Source organism: Panulirus ornatus, chromosome 5, assembly GCF_036320965.1.
Source record: "Panulirus ornatus isolate Po-2019 chromosome 5, ASM3632096v1, whole genome shotgun sequence".
Classification (NCBI taxonomy): domain Eukaryota; kingdom Metazoa; phylum Arthropoda; class Malacostraca; order Decapoda; family Palinuridae; genus Panulirus; species Panulirus ornatus.
Window position 1 is genome coordinate 34,387,807 of NC_092228.1, and position 22,178 is coordinate 34,409,984.

At 40.9% G+C, this 22,178-nt stretch overlaps 1 protein-coding gene across 1 annotated transcript in view; it reads right to left on the reverse strand.

Annotated features, from left to right (window-relative positions):
- LOC139748800 (probable glutamate receptor) overlaps positions 1–22,178 on the reverse strand; it is a 53,682-nt gene that overhangs the window by 889 nt on the left and 30,615 nt on the right. Inside the window, exon 4 of the mRNA XM_071662234.1 lies at positions 919–1,072. Coding sequence (XP_071518335.1) covers positions 919–1,072 — 154 coding nt within the window. The remainder of the gene's footprint in view (positions 1–918; positions 1,073–22,178) is intronic.

Genomic DNA, 22,178 nt, shown 5'->3' on the forward strand with positions numbered 1-22,178 from the left:
CCCACCAGGAAAACACCTGTGTGCAACCGCTTTCCCCAGACATACACAAGTTACACTTTCTCATTTGCTCTCTGGACATTTCCCATCACTAAACACCATAAACACCGATTCAAAATATCTCAAGGCACTTCACACGACGATGCAACTACAGAATTGAAGACAGTGAGCATCTATTACTCAATTGCTCAGCATTATCCCCAAATAAACACCCTCAGCATTGCTATGCTTCATGATTTTGGGTCCCTCCCAGTTGACGTGGCCGTTTTCCTGAGCTCTTAAGTGACCTCATAGAAGGAAGGGGCTCCCAGGGGAGAAAAGTAGGTATGTATGTATGTACATGTGTGTGTGTATGTGTGTGTGTGTGTGTGTGTGTGTGTGTGTGTGTGTGTGTGTGTCTGTGTCTGTGTAAAGACATAGGTCTCAGTAGATTAATCAAGTTAGTGAGTGCATTAAGTTATAATGTAAAGAGTGATTGTATAAATTGGAATGTTCATGTCCATTTTAATACACTGATCATATGTTGAGGATGTACATAAGTAATGATGAAGAGTCTTAAATACCTCAAGCGTCCTATTAAGTTGGAAATTGAGTAGTTTCAGCAGTCAGACGAGATAGGTATGGTACAAAATGATTCTATCTCTACAATGATTTTGTTCATGGAATATGAAATGCTGTTGTCGTGTGAAACCTTATGTGCTGGACAGGTACTGCACATTTCAATATAATGCCCTTGATAAAACCTCGGCCATAGCAGCAGAGCAAGACTTTTATCATGGTAGCCATAGAGACATGCGGTATCGTATTTTGTATGTAATTACGATATTTCTCTCTTGACACAGGAACAGTGCTGATATGAAAGATATAAATCGCATCAAGTCAGTATTACTAAAGAGATAACAGCTTAAGTCTATCATATACATTACGTCAGCTATATAAGGAGCCGTCAAGTCTGGAACTTCACTCCAGTGGAGGGTCAAAAAGAAGGAAAATGCAATGTCCACTTCACGCCTCTGGACCTGTCCCATCACTCCATACCAAGATCCATTCTCAAGCTTCTCGCCCCAAGTCTTCTCTGAAAGAAGAGATTCAGGAACGTACATGACTGAGTCAGAATCACAAGGGACATCGCAAATTAAGCTAATCAATACATTTTTGTAATTTGGGTTTGTCTCTAAAGAATGTTATAGGAAGATTTTAGCATCAGTTTTGCAGTCATATGATGGCTTGAAAGTCAATATTGGAAAAGGCACGAGTAGCCTACATTTGGAGAGATACGATAAGGAGGATTTTGAATTTCAATCCCGGCTTCTGATATTCACATGTAGAAAGAAATAGTGTGGATGCACTGATAACAACTCTAGTTCAAATGTACTTTTCTTTCTTCATAAACATATGCGGTTTGATATATAGTTATAGCCAAATACTCCTGTGCTCCTGCCCATGGCAGAGAGCGAACATTTAGGACAACTAAAAGCTAATGATTGTTATATATATACATATATGCACACAGCGTATGTCCGGACGAGAATCAGCATACAACTTCTCATCGATTTATCTTTCACATTTCTCCATTTAGAGAATAGATTTTGTTTCGACGAATAAAAAAAAAATAAGATGTATACTGAGATGCACCCCTGTGGGGTTATTTCAGTATTCATTAAAGGAAGAAGGCTTGGAAATGTCTTCGGGGTAAAGTCAGGAGTTGGTGAGAGAACAAGGAAGGAATAGCACTTATTCTGGAGCATGAGTTGAGGGAGTGTGTCAAAGAGTGCAAGGATGCGAGCACTAGACTGATGTGTGTAAAAATGGAAGTAGCTTGTAAGAGATGGGTGATTATTTTTGTTTATGCACCTGTCCATGAGAAGAAACATCAAGAGAAGCAATTGGTGTATAAGAGTTTATTGAGCATGTCAGCAGCTCTGATGCAAGAGACCACGTTTTAGTGATGGGAGATTAAATGTGAAGCTCAGAAATGCGATACTTGTGGGTATGACTGGGGAACAAGGGGCATTCAGTAGTGTGAATGGTTATAAAGAAAAGCTTCTAGAGTTATCTGTTGAAAAAGAACTAATTTTGGAATACCTTATCTAATAAGAGTATGCACATCTGATTAAGGAAGATGGTCAGCAAGCATTATTTAGATACATATCAATTGATAGGTTTCTTAAATAGAGACATTTGGATGTGAATGTGCTGGGAGGGGCAGCTGGTGGGGTGTCTTATCATTACCCTGTGGAGAAGAAGGTGAAGACTTGTAGAAGTTTTCGGAAAAGAGGATATGTTAAAAGAATATGGTGATGGTAAGTAGCCTGGAAAAGGGACTTTTGTGAAGAAATACCTGGAGTGACTGAGTGTAGAGTGGCAAAAGGCGAGAGTAAACTAAGTTTAGAGGGAGGATAAGGAATGGGAGATATTTAGTAAGGAGTGCTTCCACGTGCTAGCGATGCACATGTCATGCGAAAAGTGGGAGGTGGGCAGATTAGAGGGTAGTGAGTGGTGGGATGAAGAAGCAAACTTCATAGCGAAAGAAAAAACGGGGTGTTTGGACGATACTTACTGGAAAGGAGCGGAAATGATTGGGAGAGATATACAAGAAAGCGAAAGGAGGCCAAACGGATGGTGCAGGGATTGATTTAGAGAGCAAATGAGAGTTGGATGAACAAGTATTGATGAGCTTTATGGACAATTAGATATTTTGGAAGGAGTTAAACAGAGAACAAAGGGCAATAGAACAAATGGGAACATCTCTGAAGGGTGCAAAAGAAGTGGCAACATGTAGTGATTGAGTGAGGAGGAGATGAGTATTTTGAAGGACTGTTGGATGTGTTTGATGAGAGGGTGACAGATGAAGGGTGTTTGGGTCGGTGTGGTATGCGAAGTGAGAGATTCATGGAGAGTGGTTTGGTGAAAAGAAAAGCATGTAAAGTGAAATAATGCAAGGCGGTTGGAGTGAATGGTATTGCAGTTAAATTTCTTAAGAAATGGGTGAGTTTCTAGTTGACTGGTTTATCATAAAGGCAAGAGGTATAAATCTAAGCGTTTAAACCTCAAATTTATAAGCTTGTTGAGTGCACCTGGTAAGTTGTGTGGAAGAGTAGTGATCGAGACGGTAAGGGTATGTACTAAGATTGGGGAGTAGCATTGTGGTTCCAGAAGTGACACAGGCTATGTGAACCAGATGTTTGCTTTAAGAGTGTGTTTAAGAAATGCTTAGATAAACAAAAGTCTTTGTATATAGCAACTTTAGATCTGGAGTAAGCATATGGTAGAGTTGATAAAGACGCCTTGTGGAAGGTCATGAAAATATATAGTGTGGTAAGAAAACTACTCATAGCAGCGAGAATTTTCTATCAGTGGGAAGAAAGGAAAGTGAGTTGCTCAGGTTGAAGGTTGGTCTGCTGCAGTAGTATGTGATGTCACTATGGCTGTTCAATCTGTTCATGGTTGGGGTGATGAGAGAGGTAAATGCGAGAGTCTTGGAGAGAGGGGCGAGTAGGTAGTCTTTAGAGGATGAAGGGGCCTGGGAATTGGGTTGATTGTTGTTTGCTATTGATACATCGCACGTCACATGCTCGAGAGAAAAATTGCATGAAAGCTGGTGACTGAATTTCGAAGAATGTGTGAAAGGAAGAACTTGAAAATTACTGTGAATAAAAGTGAACTTTTCCCTGCAAAAATCGTCCAAATGCCTCTCTCTTCTCTTTCACTAATACTCTTACTTCTTCATCCCACCACTCACTACCCTTTCTAATCAACCCACCTCCCACTCTTCTCATGCCATAAGCATCTTTTGCGCAATCCATCACTGATTCCCTAAATACATCCCATTCTTCCCCCACTCCCCTTACTTCCATTGTTCTCACCTTTTTCCATTCTGTACACAGTCTCTCCTGATACTTCTTCACACAGGTCTCCTTCCCAAGCTCACTTACTCTCACCACCTTCTTCACCCCAACATTCACTCTTCTTTTCTGAAAACCCATACAAATCTTCACCTTAGCCTCCACAAGATAATGATCAGACATCCCTCCAGTTGCACCTCTCAGCACATTAACATCCAAAAGTCTCTCTTTCGCACGCCTGTCAATTAACACGTAATCCAATAACGCTCTCTGGCCATCTATCCTACTTACATAAGTATACTTATGTATATCTCGCTTTTTAACGAGGTATTCCCAATCATCAGTCCTTTTTCAGCACATAAATCTACAAGCTCTTCACCATTTCCATTTACAACACTGAACACCCAATGTATACCAATTATTCCCTCAACTGCCACATTACTCACCTTTGCATTCAAATCACCCATCACTATGACCCGGTCTCGTGCATCAAAGCCACTAACACACTCATTCAGCTGCTCCCAAAACACTTGCCTCTCTTGATCTTTCTTCTCATGCCCAGGTGCATATGCACCAATAATCACCCACCTCTCTCCATCAACTTTTAGTTTTACCCATATTAATCGAGAATTTACTTTCTTCCACTCTATCACATACTCCCACAACTCCTGTTTCAGGAGTATTGCTACTCCTTCCCTTGCTCTTGTCCTCTCACTAACCCCTGACTTTACTCCCCAGACATTCCCAAACCACTCTTCCCCTTTACCCTTGAGCTTCGTTTCACTCAGAGCCAAAACATCCAGGTTCCTTTCCTCAAACATACTACCTATCTCTCCTTTTTTCACATCTTGGTTACATCCACACACATTTAGGCACCCCACTCTGAGCCTTCGAGGAGGATGAGCACTCCCCGCGTGACTCCTTCTTCTGTTTCCCATTTTAAAAAGTTAATACAAGGAGGGGAGGATTTCTGGCCCCCCGCTCCCGTCCCCTCTAGTCGCTTTCTACGACACGCGAGGAATACGTGGGAAGTATTCTTGCAATTGAGTGGGAGATGTATAAAAGAAAGAGACAGGAGGTCAAGAGAAAGGTGCAAGAGGTGAAAAAAAGGGCAAATGAGAGTTGGGGTGAGAGAGTATCATTAAATTTTAGGGAGAATAAAAAGATGATCTGGAAGGAGGTAAATAAAGTGCGTAAGACAAGGGAGCAAATGGGAACTTCAGTGAAGGGCGCAAATGGGGAGGTGATAACAAGTAGTGGTGATGTGAGAAGGAGATGGAGTGAGTATTTTGAAGGTTTGTTGAATGTGTTTGATGATAGAGTGGCAGATATAGGGTGTTTTGGTCGAGGTGGTGTGCAAAGTGAGAGGGTTAGGGAAAATGATTTGGTAAACAGAGAAGAGGTAGTGAAAGCTTTGCGGAAGATGAAAGCCGGCAAGGCAGCAGGTTTGGATGGTATTGCAGTGGAATTTATTAAAAAAGGGGGTGACTGTATTGTTGACTGGTTGGTAAGGTTATTTAATGTATGTATGACTCATGGTGAGGTGCCTGAGGATTGGCGGAATGCTTGCATAGTGCCATTGTACAAAGGCAAAGGGGATAAGAGTGAGTGCTCAAATTACAGAGGTATAAGTTTGTTGAGTATTCCTGGTAAATTATAGGGGAGGGTATTGATTGAGAGGGTGAAGGCATGTACAGAGCATCAGATTGGGGAAAAGCAGTGTGGTTTCAGAAGTGGTAGAGGATGTGTGGATCAGGTGTTTGCTTTGAAGAATGTATGTGAGAAATACTTAGAAAAGCAAATGGATTTGTATGTAGCATTTATGGATCTGGAGAAGGCATATGATAGAATTGATAGAGATGCTCTGTGGAAGGTATTAAGAATATATGGTGTGGGAGGAAAGTTGTTAGAAGCAGTGAAAAGTTTTTATCGAGGATGTAAGGCATGTGTGCGTGTAGGAAGAGAGGAAAGTGATTGGTTCTCATTGAATGTAGGTTTGCGGCAGGGGTGTGTGATGTCTCCATGGTTGTTTAATTTGTTTATGGATGGGGTTGTTAGGGAGGTAAATGCAAGAGTTTTGGAAAGAGGGGCAAGTATGAAGTCTGTTGGGGATGAGAGAGCTTGGGAAGTGAGTCAGTTGTTGTTCGCTGATGATACAGCGCTGGTGGCTGATTCATGTGAGAAACTGCAGAAGCTGGTGACTGAGTTTGGAAAAGTGTGTGGAAGAAGAAAGTTAAGAGTAAATGTGAATAAGAGCAAGGTTATTAGGTACAGTAGGGTTGAGGGTCAAGTCAATTGGGAGGTGAGTTTGAATGGAGAAAAACTGGAGGAAGTGAAGTGTTTTAGATATCTGGGAGTGGATCTGGCAGCGGATGGAACCATGGAAGCGGAAGTGGATTATAGGGTGTGGAGGGGGCGAAAATCCTTGGGGCCTTGAAGAATGTGTGGAAGTCGAGAACATTATCTCGGAAAGCAAAAATGGGTATGTTTGAGGGAATAGTGGTTCCAACAATGTTGTATGGTTGCGAGGCGTGGGCTATGGATAGAGCTGTACGCAGGAGGATGGATGTGCTGGAAATGAGATGTTTGAGGACAATGTGTGGTGTGAGGTGGTTTGATCGAGTGAGTAACGTAAGGGTAAGAGAGATGTGTGGAAATAAAAAGAGCGTGGTTGAGAGAGCAGAAGAGGATGTTTTGAAGTGGTTTGGGCACATGGAGAGGATGAGTGAGGAAAGATTGACCAAGAGGATATATGTGTCGGAGGTGGAGGGAACAAGGAGAAGAGGGAGACCAAATTGGAGGTGGAAAGATGGAGTGAAAAAGATTTTGTGTGATCGGGGCCTGAACATGCAGGAGGGTGAAAGGAGGGCAAGGAATAGAGTGAATTGGAGCGATGTGGTATACCGGGGTTGACGTGCTGTCAGTGGATTGAAGCAAGGCATGTGAAGCGTCTGGGGTAAACCATGGAAAGCTGTGTAGGTATGTATATTTGCGTGTGTGGACGTATGTATATACATGTGTATGGGGGGGGGGGTTGGGCCATTTCTTTCGTCTGTTTCCTTGCGCTACCTCGTAAACGCGGGAGACAGCGACAAAGTATAATAAATAAATAAAAATAAAAGCGAACTTATTAGGTTTGGCAAGATAGGTTCAGGTTAGTTGAGGTATAGGTTTGGATTGAGAAAAACTGGAGGAAGTGGAGTGGGCGGACTTTCGGTGAATAGAACCATGGATGAGCGAGCAAAGATTCTAGGGGCACTGGAGAATGTGTGAAAAGAGAGGTTGTCTGGGAGTGAAAAAATGGGTATATTTGAGGGTACAGTAATCCCAAGAATGTTGTATGGATGCGAGGCAAGGGCTATAGATTATGAACTGTGGACGAGGTAGATGTGTTAAAAGTGAAATGTCTGAGGACAGTATGTGGTGGGAGGTGGTTTGATCGAGTAAGCAATAAAAGGTTAAGAGAGATGTGTGGTAGTAAAAAGAACATGGTTGAGAGAGCAGAAGAGGGTGTACTGAAATGGTTTGGACATTTGGAGGAAATGAGTGAAGAGATTATAACAAAACAGATACATGTGTCGGAGGTGGAGGGAACAAGGAGGAGGGATAAACCAAACTGGAGAAAGAAGGATGAAATGAGAAAGATTTTGAGTGATTGGGACCTAAACATGCAGGAGGGTGAAATAAGTACAAGGGATGGAGTAAATCGGAATGTTGTGATATACAGGGATCGATGTGTTGTCAATTTCCTAAATCTGGACATGCGAAGCAGCCAAGGTAAACCGTGGAAAAGTCTGTTGGGCCAAGATGTGGATAAGGAAATATGATTTCGTTGCAGGTGACAACTAGAGACTGACTGTGAGCGGATGTGGTCGTTCTTTGTCTGCTCCTGGCATGAACACGGAAAACAGCAGCAAATTACTTAAAAGAAAAAGTTCCATGGAGCTATTGTGTTGACAAAGACACACATACAGAAAAGGAGATAATGACCAATTTAGAAAATATATCATGGGAGAGATTTTGGAAAATTTACAATGAAACAGTGGGACATGAGTATTTCTACCCTTAAATACAGAGGAAGCAGCAAGAAAGAGGAAGTAATAGTTCAGAAAAATATGTCAAAAAGTAAAGAAACTTTGAGATATGCAGTGGAGAAGATGTACTCGACACTCTAGTCAGCCGACATTTGCAAGGTATAAGAGGTCAAAGAACGAGTACAGCAAGATAAGAAAAGTAGAATACAGAAACTTTAAAAACAACATTGAGGACAAGGTAGGAGAAAATCCAAATGTTTTCCATAATTTATCAAGTGTTCGTTGTTCAGTTAAAGGTATTGCTAAGGTTAAATAAATCAGAAGGAAGAATTGTACGTGACAATTAGGATATGAGAGACAGTGCATAGCAATATCAAAAGTGTTTTCACAGTGGGAGACGCTATAGACCTATAAAAGGTGAGACGAAAATGGAAAAGAAATGTTAGAAATACTGAGATATCTATAAAAGAGGCAAATAGAATGCTAGAGGGCCCTAACACATACAAGGCTTATGGCCCTTCTTGAAATTTCGCCATATTTGCTGAAGATGCTGTGCACATACACTAGAAAACCTTTTGAAATGCTATTCAAGATTTCACTGGAGAGAGACAGATATCTCTCCCATGGAGTGGAAAAGGACAAATGTCATCACTCTATACAAGAAAGGAGACCCGGGAAGAGGCACAACTGCAGATTGGTCTTACTAGCAAGAATGGACTTCATATTCCTGGAAAATACAATGAGAAAGTAAATGAATGACTCTTTGCAAAAGGGAAATAACCAAAGAGAGAGACAGCCCAGTATTAGGGAAGGGAGGTCATATTCAAAGAAGATCATAGATTTCTACTAGAGAGAGAATTCTGTCTTAGACACAAGGAATGGCTGGGTACATTGTTAGTAAGTGGATTGCCAGGAGTTTGACAATATATTGCATGGGAGGCTCATTAAGGAAATGGTTACCATACCAAATTATTCCATTAACTCTGCGTTCATGATCGAAGAAACATCTCAAATACAATAACCAATAAAATAGTTTTAAAGATCTAAGAAGAATAGTTTAATTTAAGAGAAATATAGAGCTCTGAAGTACTTGGATACCTGGACCAATTAAATCCCAACAAATCCAATGGCCCAGATAACTTACCTCCAAGATTTTTAAAAGGTGTCGGGAGACGGCTGATATATCCAATAACAAAAATATTTGATGAATCTTTATCGGATGATCAGATGCCAACTGACTGGAAACTAGCGAATGTTACTCCCATATACAAAAAAGAGACAAAAAGTGTGCCTTCAACTGCCTTCCAATTAGCCTAACGTTATTGTTAGGTAAAATGATGGAAAAAACAATACGAGATAAAATTGTCATTTTCTAGATAGCAAATCATACCGGACAACCAACACAATATCGGCAATAGAAGATCCTACCTGAAAAATTTCTGAAATTTCTAAAGTTTTTTTTATCAAAATTGGGACGAAAAGGAACAATCTGATGTAGTATATTTAGATATCCAAAAGGCTTTTGATAAAGTACCTCACAAGAGACCTTTACATAAATTCAAAGCACACAAAATCGGTGAATTCTGTACATGGATCAGAGACTGGCTCACCGGAAGAAAGCAGCGTGTAGTATTAAAAAGTGAAGCCTTATATTGGCCAGACGTAACGAGTGGTGTGCCACAGGGGTCGGTTGGTCCTAGGCCCAATTTTTTTCAATACATACAGTAATGACTTAGAACTCGGTCTTATATCTAAGTTCTCCAAATTTGCTGAAGATACTGAACTGGGAGGTAGAGCTGTAAACAGGCGGGACTGCTAATTGATTCGAAGAAATCTCAGCATATTAGTAGAGTAGTGAGACAGATGACAAATGAAATTCAATATAGACAATGGTAAAGCTATGCACTTTCGAGACAAGAATATACGTTACGACTACAATCCATTCGGAAACTCTCTAACTTAAGTAGATCAACAAAGGGACCTTGTAGTAGTCATTAGCAACAATCTGAAGCACACTAAACCGTGTCAAGCAGTAAGTGAAAAAGTCAACCAAATGTTAGGCTTCATAGCCAGGAATGTAGTTTACAAGACACCAGAAACAATTCTCAAACTTTATGATTCTCTAGTAAGACCTCACCTTAAATAAGCAGTCCATATTTGATCCACAGACTATGAAAAAGACGAGGAAAAATTAGAGCAGATACAAGGACGATCAACAAAATTGATTCTATCCGTTAGAAATCTGGCATAGGTAGAGAGGCTAAGACGATTGGATCTCTCCTCCTTTAAAAAACGTAGACTTTTTGACGACTTAATCCAAGTGTTGAATATTCTCAACAAGTTCGATAAAGTAGATCACGAACATCTTTTCGAAGTAGGATTACTAGGACAAACGGAATAAAACTCAAAGATAAAAGATGTAGTACGAAAGTGGGAAAAGCTTTTCCTATATGTGTGTTGAGCACTTGAATAAGTTACCGTCAGACGTAGTGACTGCTAGGACTATATATACCTTCAAAAGTCTTTCAGACAAATATTACATAAAATCGGGTATACTTTGAGAAAAACGCCATGAATAAACTATATAAACGATGGCGGTAACGGAGTCAGCAGAAGGGTAATGTGTAGCAGCGGGGAGTTGGTGATAACTTAAAACTCCTGAGGGAAATTACTTCTTCCTGTCAAATTAAATTCCTTTTATTTTTACTTTTACCAGACAAACCATCGTGCGCCAATCAGGTCTCCTGTTGTCTGTCTTTCCCATGTAAACTCATAAACATATCCACCCTTCTCCACACAACTATACATCCATGCTGAGACTATCATAACTTCAAACAGACCCATTTTCACCCTCCCAGGTAACGTTCTCTCTTTCCACACACTTCTGAATGTTCCTAGAACCTTCACCCCTTCATTACTCCTAAGACACGCTTCCCCTTCCATGGCTCCATTCGCTCTGAGATACTCCCAGCTGTCTAAAACACTTCACTCCCTACAATTATTTTTTTTTTGCATTCAAACTTGCACCCAAATTGATATGTCCTTCTGCCTTACTATACCTATTAACCCTGGTTATATTCGCATTTATTCTCTACATACTCCTTTCACACACTCTCCCAAATTCAAACACCATCTTTTGCAGTTTCTCACTTGAATCTGTTTCTAGTTTTGTATAATCTGCCATCCTATCATCAAACAAATTCAACAGCCGTTCAAAATATCTACTCCATTTCCTCTTCACTTCAGCACTACCTAATACCACTTCCCCATATGTTTTTCTCGCACTATCAACCCTCTTCCAAAATATTTCGTAATTTTTCATAAAGTTTGCTGATATTCACTCACTCCAAGCAATTTTTTTTTATCTTTTTTTGGACATCTCAATCATTCGCACTCCATCCCTGCAAGTAACGTCCATACTCTACTTCTTTCACTTTGACTAGCAATTTAACTTTTGTCATCCCACCTCTTATTACCTTTTTTGAAGATAAGTTAGCTTCCCTTACCTTACCAGACCATTTTCAGCACAATTCCACAAGCTGTCCACCATTTATTCATATAACAGTACTTTCCCCCCAAAAAAAAAAATAAAAATCATACCTACCTTTAACTGCCAAATATCTTACTCCCACATTTAGATCACCCAACACTTATACTTGGTCCCTTTCATCAATAATGTTGACATACCCATCCAGTTCCTCCCCAAACACAAGCATTTCTTCTTCCTTTCGTTGTCTTGTGCATAAGCTTTAATTATCACTTAACTCTCGTCATCTATTTTCAGTTTTCCCTACATTAGTGTGAAGCTCACTTTCGTACACTCTTTCACTCATTCCCGCAACTCCCTCAGTGGAAATGCTACACCTTCCATAGCTTTCGTCCCCACTCAGATCACTGACTTTTCCCTTATGATATTCCCAAACCATTGTTTTTCTTTACTCTTCAGCTTTGGTCAGGGTCAAACAAAATGGAGGGTTCTAATTGGATTGATTCTTTGCCCAATCTCCCAAGATCAGGTCGTCTTCATCTATTAGTTCGTTGTAAAACTCTTCCTTTTCGGATTCTTACCGCCTCCAACCTGCATCAGTTGTAGTCTACGTGGCAGCTAACGACAACGTGTTAAGCGCCGCAGACTCGGCTGGACCGCAGTCTCGTCTGAGTTTCGAGGGTCAGTCGGTTTCTCGGAGATGGAAATCTCCAGGAGTATGGCTTTACCGTTGTCCTCTCTAGCTCGTCTAAGTGACGCACTGTGAGTCACCCAGCTGGATCACCCATGGGGATAATCTAGTAAGACCATTCTTCTCTCAGTACCTTCATGACGCGTTAGCTTCTTCTTATCCACTTTCCTATGCCATTTCGCTGGTGATAACTTAAGCCGCACCGTCACCAGGACAGAACGCTTCTCCTCAACAGCAATATTTCATTATCCTTCTTTTCTGCGTAACAGCTGCTCTCTCTTTTGTTGAATGTAGTTCTTTCTCCATCTCTCTCAACTTCTCCCAGACTAGACGTCCTTCTACCTTCACATTACTCAGGGTTGGCGAACAGAGGTCAGGGTCATCATGTGACACCACTTGCCTCGGACGTCTTCTCGAATACCAAACATCAGTTCATGCAGAGGATACCCTACTGGGGTATTCCTTTAGGTGTTGTAACTGAATCGCAGACGGGTCAACATTTTTGCTCACACATCAATGATTTTATCACAGACACCGTGGTTGCTTTTGCCTCTCTACCTGTGTCTAGCTGTGGGGATGATAGGTCGTGCCATGTTTCTGATGAATTCCTGCCATCCAATAGATTGCAACATCCCGGAAGAAATATGAGGGGGACCTTTGGTCTGATGAAATTGAATGAGGTATTCCGAAAGTGCACACTAAACGATGAGGGTCTTGGATGCCATGTCTAGTGCAGCATCACACATGGGCACTATCACAGAACGTCCTACATATGCTGTATATATTGCCACTGATCCTAGCCTGATCATGCAACAACAGTAGGTCCTGTACCTGCAACTTTGGCCGCACATCTGGAACCTAAGTTTCCTTAACGCCGCAGGTGTGAGCACGGATCCGGTATCCGCCATACTGTAACAGAGCAGACTTTGCCGAAATAACATAAGACGGGACCGGAAAGGATCAAGTTACCCCTGAAATGGGGCGAAACCTTTACCCACATTACCTCCCAGGATTCAAGTCGATTGAACCATCTCTTCGTCGTACAGCTGTTCCTTGACCAAGTTTGGCACGTCCCATAGGTTGTTGGCTAGATGTGTAGTAGCGTTGGCTGCAACTACTTGGGTAGTTTTTATTTGTCTGATGTCGGATGCTACACGTAAAAGATAGTCCGCTGAAGGCATCGTCGGAGTGCAGCCTATCGTGTAGGATATAAATGGTGTAGAAATGATGGTGGAAATATATCCACCTCCCTGCTCTGCCCCGCTCCTCACCGATGTCAAGTGAGTTAAGCCAACCGAGGACGCTGTAATCCATGATCAAGTCGAACTGGGAGGCAGGCAGGTACATCCTGAGTATCTTGACCACGACGACCACCGCCAACAGCTCTTTTTGTGTCATTGAGTAATGTCCTTCAACTGTGGTCGGTGTATAGTGAAATGATAAATCTGGAGTAACTTTGTCTCCAGATATGTTAGTTAGCATGACTCCCGTCTAAACATCACTTACATCAGTCACTTGTCAAAATGGTTCTTGTAATCAGGTGGTTTAGCATCACTGCATTTGCTAACTGCATTTGGAGTGTCTTAGAGGATCTGAACATTCTCTCAGTCAAGTGCAGTTTCCCGTATGTTTCCAGATCAAGCGCTTTGTACAATCTTAACAGTCTTCACCACCTCCAGCAACCAGCAGTGGACGTACAAAATGCATCAATGACCCTTCTCGGCTCGCGTACTGTAAATAGTCTAGTATCGCCAGTTGTCGTCTCACCTTCTAATCATTTATACTCAACCTCCCGAGACAGAAATATTCCACTAAGTGGAAAATGAGATTGCATTTTCACTGTACCAAGGCGAGTACATTATCATTTATCTTGCCCGCAGCCTTACACTGTGTTTTGTCCATTTCGTTACCCACACTAGTACGTCATCCAGATAACATAGGACATCATAGTTGTCGCTCCCTCTCATAGGGAAGTCATCATTTGCTGAAAAGAGTAACCAGCACCCTTCAGTCCAAATGCTGCCCGGCCATTCCACTCATAATGTCCCCATGGCGCTATATATGTAGACATGACGCTGTCATTCTTGTTCAGGGGAATATGATGGTATTTGAACTTAATGTCAAGCACTGTGAGGGAACGTGCAGCCCCAGATATGTTAAGAAGGACTTATTTTACGGGAATTGGGGGAAATGTTACAAGATGATATATGCTGGTAATGCCTCCATAGTCGATTGCCAAACGGAGACTTCTTAAAGTTAGGCAGAGACTATGGGTGCAGCCCAGACACCGATCTTATGAAGCCTGTTTACGTACTTCAGCCTCAGGTCGAGGGGAAAGTCTCTGCGGCCACGATGCCAACGGTGAAGCTCTAGGATCTGCTCTGATAGAGTGCCTCACCCCAGCCCTGACTGACAGTAACGGCCCTCCATCACAGAACATTTTCCTTCCTAAAATTCACGGAATACCCCTTTAATATCCCTTCTCCTGTCTTTTCCTGTGGTCCCCTCGTTAGATACCTCGAACCCAAGTGCCAACAAACCCTGTCTCATTCGCTCGTGACGTAGTTCTTCTGTGCTTGTTGTTGTGGTCACCCTTGGGTACACGTCATCACTGGTAGAACCGGTGACGCAGCAACGAGCAGGCACAACAGAAGCCCCCTCGGGACGCAGCGATTCTACGAGGCGCTACTCACCTGGTGTTCGTCTCGCCGAACCACAATGTATCATCACCTCATTGGAACAAAGACCATGCACTTCACCCTAGTTATGATGGTCGTCACTTGACCCACAACCTTTGAAGCTGACATTCTCTAAACATGGTGCTAGGTCTGTCTGCTTCATATTCAATACGTTAGCGCTCACTCAATCCCTAAATTCACTTTAGTGTAGCGGAATCTGCAGATCCTTAGGGGAAAACGACAGTAAGCAGTCAAGTCAATCGGCTGAATATCCCCTTGCTCTGCCATGCAACGACCCTTCTGATGGGTGAAGAACTCTGTACTGGGTTACCGGAATAAAGCAGCATGTAGTATTAAAAAGTGAAGCCTCATATTGACTACACGTAACGAGTGGTGTGGCATAGCAGAGCGGTCAGACAGATGGCAAATGGAGTTTTATATAGACAAGAGTAAAGTAATGCACTTTGGAGACAATAATGTACGTTAAGACTACAATCTATTCGGACACTCTCTAACTAAAATGAATGAATAAAGGAACCTTAAAGTAGTCATTAGCAACAATCTGAAACACACTAAACAGTGTCGAGCAGTAAGTGAAAAAAGTCAACCAAATGTTAGGCTTCATACCCAGGAAAATAGTTTATAAGACACCAGAAACAATTCTCACACTTTTTGATAATCTAGTAAGACCTCACTTTGAATATGCAGTCCAGATTTGATCCCTAGACTATGAAAAAGAAGAGGAAAAATTAGAGCAGGTACAAAGACGCGCGACAAAATTGATCCTATCTCTTAGAAATCTAAGTGCTGAAAAGCTTTAGCAAGTTCGATAAGGAAAATCACGAACATCTTTTCGAAATACGATTAGTAGAACAAATGGAAGAAAACTCAAAGATAAAAGATGTATTACAGAAGTAGGGAAAAGCTTTTCCTACATGTGTGTTGAGCACTTGAATGAGGTTCTGTCAGACGTAGTGAATGGTAAAACTATATGCACCTTCAAAAGTCTTTTAGACAGGTATTTTGTAAAATCGGGTATACTTTGAGAAAGACGCCATGAATAAACTATATAAACCACAGCGGTAACGGAGTCAGCAGATGGCTAATGTGCAGCAGCGGGGAGTCGATGATAGCTTAAAAACTTCTGAGCAGTGTTACTTTTTCTTGTCAAATTAAACTCATTACTTTTTTCTTTTACCAGACAACCCATCGTGGGCCAATCAGGCCTCCTGTTGTCTGTCTTTCCCATGTAAACTTTACATTAACGTTGGGACTATTGTAACTTCAAACATACCCATTTTCGCTCTCCAAGGTAACGTTCTATCTTTCTACACATTTCTGAATGATCCAAGAACCTTCATCCCCTCATCATTCCTAAGACACGCTTCCCTTTCCATGGTTGCATTCGCTTTGAGATTCTCCCAGCTGTCTAAAACACTTCAATCCCTCCAATTACATATATTTTTTTCAATCAAACTTACACCCAGATTGATCTGTCCTGCTGCTTTACTAAACCTAATAATCCTGGTTATATTCGCATTTATTCTCTACATCCTTCTTTCACAAACTCTCCCAAACTCAACCACTATCTTTTGCAGTTTCTCACTTGAGTCTATTTCCAGTTTTGTATAATCTGCCATCCTATCACCAAACATATCCAACAGTCGTTCGAAATATTTACTCCAATTCCTCTTCACTTGAGCACTACATAATGCCACTTCCCCGTATGCTCCCTTTATTAATGTTCCCATTTGATATCTTGCTTTTCTCGCAATATCAACCTTCTTCCAAAATATCTCGGAATTTTTCAAAAAGTTTGTTGATACTCGCTAACTCTAAACACTGAATTTCAGCCTCTCCGCCTTCCTTAGGAGCTCCTGTCGAGTTTTTTTTTTTTTCAACTCTCAGTCATTCGCACTCCTTCCCTGCAAGTAACGCCCATACCCTACTCCTTTCACTTGGAATAGCAATTCAACATTGTCATCCCATCTTATTACCTTTTTTGAAATGCCTACCTACCACCTTCCATATGCCACACACTTCTCTTGCACATGTTACTGATTCACTACATATTTCCCTTCCCTTACCCACTCCCCTCGCTTCATTTGCCCCTGCATTTTCACATTCAACATTCATGTATGTGACTCTTTTAAGATTTGTTAGTCTCTCTTACCCTACCAAACCACTTTCAGCAGAAATCTCCAAGCTGTCCACCATCTATCTATATAGGAGTACTTACTAACCACCCCTCCACCCCCCTCCTTGTATTCTAACTTTCTAAAAGGGGAAAAAGAAGGAGTCACGCAGGGAGTGCTAATTCTCCTCGATGGCTCAGATTGGGGTGTCAAAATGTGTGTGGATGTAATCAATATAAGAAAAAAGGAGAGATTGGTTGTATGTTTGAGGAAAGGAATCTGGATGTTTGGCTTTCAGTGAAACGAAGCTCAAGGGTAAAGGGGAAGAGTGGTTTGGGAATGTTTTGGGAGTAAAGTTAGGGGTTGGTGAGAGGACAAGAGCAAGGGAAGGAGTATCACTACTCCTGAAACAAAAGTGGTGGGAGTATGTGATAGAGTGTAAGAAAGTAAATTCTAGATTGATATGGGTAAAACTGAAAGTGGAAGGAGAGAGATGGGTGATTATTGGTGCATATGCAACTAGGCATGAGAAGAAAGATCATGAGAGGCAAATGTTTTGGGGCATCTGAGTAAGTGTGTTAGTAGTGATGGGTGATTTGAATGCAAAGATAAGTAAAGTAGCAGTTCAGAGAATAATTGGTGTACATGTGGTGTTCAGTGTTGTAAATGGAAATGGTGAAAAGCTTGTAGATTTGTGTGCTGAAAAAGAACTGGTGATTGGGAATACCGGGTTTAAAAAGAGAGATATACATAAGTATATGTATATAAGTAGGAGAGATGGCCAGAGAGCGTTATTAGATTACATGTTAGTTGATAGGTGCGCGAAAGAGAGACTTTTGGATATCAATGTGCTGAGAGGTGCAACTGGAAGGATGTCTGGTCATTATCTTGTGTAGGCGAAGGTGAAGAGTTGTAGAGGCTTTCAGAAAAGAAGAGAGAATGTTGGGGTGAAGAGAGTGATGAGAGTAACTGAGCTTGGGAAGGAGACTTGTGTGAGGAAGTACCAGGAGAGACTGAATGCAGAATGGAAAAAGGTTAGAGCAAGGTACGTAAGGGGAGTGAGGGAGGAATGATATGTCTTTAAGGATGCGGTGATGGCTTGCGCAAAAGATGCATGGCATCTTTTGGCATGAGAAGCGTGGGAGGTGGGCAGATTAGAAAGGGTAGTGCGTGGTGGGATGAAGAGGTAAGATTATTAGTGAGAGAGAGGAGAGAGGCATTTGGACGATTTTTGCAAGGAAATAATGCAAATGACTGGGAGATTTATAAAAGAAAGAGGCAGGAGGTCAAGAGAAAGGTGCAAGAAGTGAAAAAGAGGGGAAATGAGAGTTGGGTAAGAGAGTATCATATAATTTTAGGGAGAATAAAACGATGTTTTTGAAGGAAGTATATAAAGTGCGTAAGACAACAGAACAAATGGGAACATAGGTGAAGGGAGCTAATAAAGATGATAACAAGTAGTGGTGATGTGAGAAGGAGATGGAGTGAGTATCTTATAGGTTTTTTGAATGTGTTAGATGATAGAGTGGCAGATATAGGGTGTTTTGGTTGAGGTGGTGTGCGAAGTGAAAGAGTTAGGAAGAATGATTTGGTAAACAGAGAAGAGGTAGCGAAAGCTTTGCAGATGAAACCTGGCAAGGCAGCGGGATTGGATGGTACTGCAGAGGAATTTATTAAAAAAGGGGGTGATTATGTTCTCGACTGGTTGGTAAGGTTATTTACTATATGTATCACTCATGGTGAGGTGCCTGAGGATTGGAGGAATGCACGCATATTGCCATTGTACAAAGGCAAAGGGGATAAAGGTGAGTGCTCAAATTACAGAGGTATAAGTTTGTTGAGTATTCCTGGGAAATTATATGAGAGGGTATTGATTGAGAGGGTGAAGGCATGTACAAAGCATCAGATTGGGGAAGAGCAGTGTGGTTTCAGAAGTGGTAGAGGATGTGTGGATCAGGTGTTTGCTTTGACGAATGTACGTGAGAAATACTTAGAAAAGCAAATGGATTTGTATGTAGCATTTATGGATATGGAAAAGGCATATGATAGAGTTGATAGAGATGCTCTGCGGAAGGTATTAAGATTATATGGTGTTAGAGGCAAGTTGTTAAAAGCAGTGAAAAGTTTTTATCGAGGAGGTAAGGCATATGTACGAGTAGGTAGAGAGGAAAGTGATTGGTTCTCAGTGAATCTCGGTTTACGGCAGGGGTGCGTGATTTCTCTATGGTTGTTTAATTTGTTTATGGATGGGGTGGTTAGGGAGGTGAATGCGTAAATGCTATATACAAATCCATCTTTTTTCTAAGTATTTCTCACATACATTCTTCAAAGCAGAACACCTGATCCACACAGCCTCTACCACTCCTGAAACAACACTGCTCTTCCCTAGTCTGATGCTCTGTACATGCCTTGTCCCTCTCAATCAATGCCAAGCCATAAAATTTCCCAGGAATACTCATCAGACTTATATATATGTAATTTGAACAATCTCCTTTATCCTCTTTGCCTTTGTACAATGGCACTATTCATCCATTCCGCCAATCCTCAAGCATTTCACAATGAACCATGCATATATTAAATAGCCTCACCAACCAGTCAACAACACAGTCACCCCCTTTTTCAATAAATTCCACAGCAATAACATCGAAACCCGCCGCCTTGCCGGCTTTCATCTTCGGCAAAGCTTTCACTATACATATCATCCATTGGGATAGGGTAGAAAGAATGCTTCGCACATGTACCTTGAGTGTTGCAAAAGGCGACTAAAAGGGGAGGGATCGGCGGGATGGAAATCCTCCCCTCCCTTTTTCAATCTTCCAAAAGAAGGAACAGAGAAGGGGCTGAATGAGGATATTTCCTCCAAGACTCAGTTCTCTGTTCTTAACGTTACCTTGGTGACGTGGTAAAGGGAAAATATGTAAAAAAAAGAAAACAGAATATATATATATATATATATATATATATATATATATATATATATATATATATATATATATATATATATATATATATATATATATATATTATTTCATTATACTTTGTCGCTGTCTCCCGCGTTTGCGAGGTAGCGCAAGGAAACAGACGAATGAAATGGCCCAACCCCCCCCCCATACACATGTATATACATACGTCCACACACGCAAATATACATACCTACACAGCTTTCCATGGTTTACCCTAGACGCTTCACATACCTTGATTCAATCCACTGACAGCACGTCAACCCCGGTATACCACATCGCTCCAATTCACTCTATTCCTTGCCCTCCTTTCACCATCCTGCATGTTCAGGCCCCGATCACACAAAATCTTTTTCACTCCATCTTTCCACCTCCAATTTGGTCTCCCTCTTCTCCTCGTTCCCTCCACCTCCGACACATATATCCTCTTGGTCAATCTTTCCTCACTCATTCTATACATGTGCCCAAAACACTTCAAAACACCCTCTTCTGCTCTCTCAACCACGCTCTTTTTATTTCCACACATCTCTCTTACCCTTACGTTACTCACTCGATCAAACCACCTCACACCACACCACACATTGTCCTCAAACATCTCATTTCCAGCACATCCATCCACCTGCGCACAACTCTATCCATAGCCCACGCCTCGCAACCATACAACATTGTTGGAACCACTATTCCTTCAAACATACCCATTTTTGCTTTCCGAGATAATGTTCTCGACTTCCACACATTCTTCAAGGCCCCCAGAATTTTCGCCCCCTCCCCCACCCTCTGATCCACTTCCGCTTCCATGGTTCCATCCGCTGCCAGATCCACTCCCAGATATCTAAACCACTTTACATCCTCCAGTTTTTCTCCATTCAAACTTACCTCCCAATTGACTTGACCCTCAACCCTACTGTACCTAATTACCTTGCTCTTATTCACATTTACTCTTAACTTTCTTCTTTCACACACTTTACCAAACTCAGTCACCAGCTTCTGCAGTTTCTCACATGAATCAACCACCAACGCTGTATCATCAGCGAACAACAACTGACTCACTTCCCAAGATCTCTCATCCCCAACAGACTTCATACTTGCCCCTCTTTCCAGAACTCTTGCATTCACCTCCCTAACAACCCCATCCATAAACAAATTAAACAACCATGGAGATATCACACACCCCTATCGCAAACCTACATTCACTGAGAACCAATCACTTTCCTCTCTTCCTACACGCACACATGCCTTACATCCTCGATAAAAAATTGTCACTGCTTCTAACAACTTGCCTTCCACACCATATATTCTTAATACCTTCCACAGAGCATCTCTTTCAACTCTATCATATGCCTTCTCGATATCAATAAATGCTACATAAAAATCCATTTGTTTATCTAAGTATTTCTCACATACATTCTTCAAAGCAAACACCTGATCCACACATCCTCTACCACTTCTGAAACCACACTGCTCTTCTCCAATCTTATGCTCTGTACATGCCTTCACCCTCTCAATCAATACCCTTCCATAATATTTACCAGGAATACTCAACAAACTTATACCTCTGTAATTTGAGGACTCACTCTTATCCCCTTTCCCTTTGTACAATGGCACTATGCACGCATTCCGCCAATCCTCAGGAATCCTCATCATGAGTCATACATACATTAAATAACCTTACCAACAAGTCAAAGATACAGTCACCCCCTTTTTTTAATAATTTCCACTGCAATACCATCCAAACCTGCTGCCTTGCCGGCTTTCATCTTCCGCCAAGCTTTTACTACCTCTTCTCTGTTTACCAAATCATTTTCCCTAACACTCTCACTTTGCACACCACCTCGACCAAAACACACTATATCTGCCACTCTATCATCAAACACATTCAACAAACCTTCAAAATACTCACTTCATATGCTTCTCACATCACCACTACTTGTTATCACCTCCCCATATATATATATATATATATATATATATATATATATATATATATATATATATATATATATATATATATATATATATATATATATATATATATATATATATATATATATATATATATATATATATATATATATATGTATATATATATATATATATATATATATATATATATATATATATATATATATATATATATATATATATATATATATATATATATATATACATATATATATATATATATATATATATATATATATATATATATATATATATATATATATATATATATATATATATATATATATATATATATATATATATATATATATATATATATATATATATATATATAAAGTGAGAGGACAAGAGCAAGGGAAGGAGTAGCAATACTCCTGAAACAGGAGTTG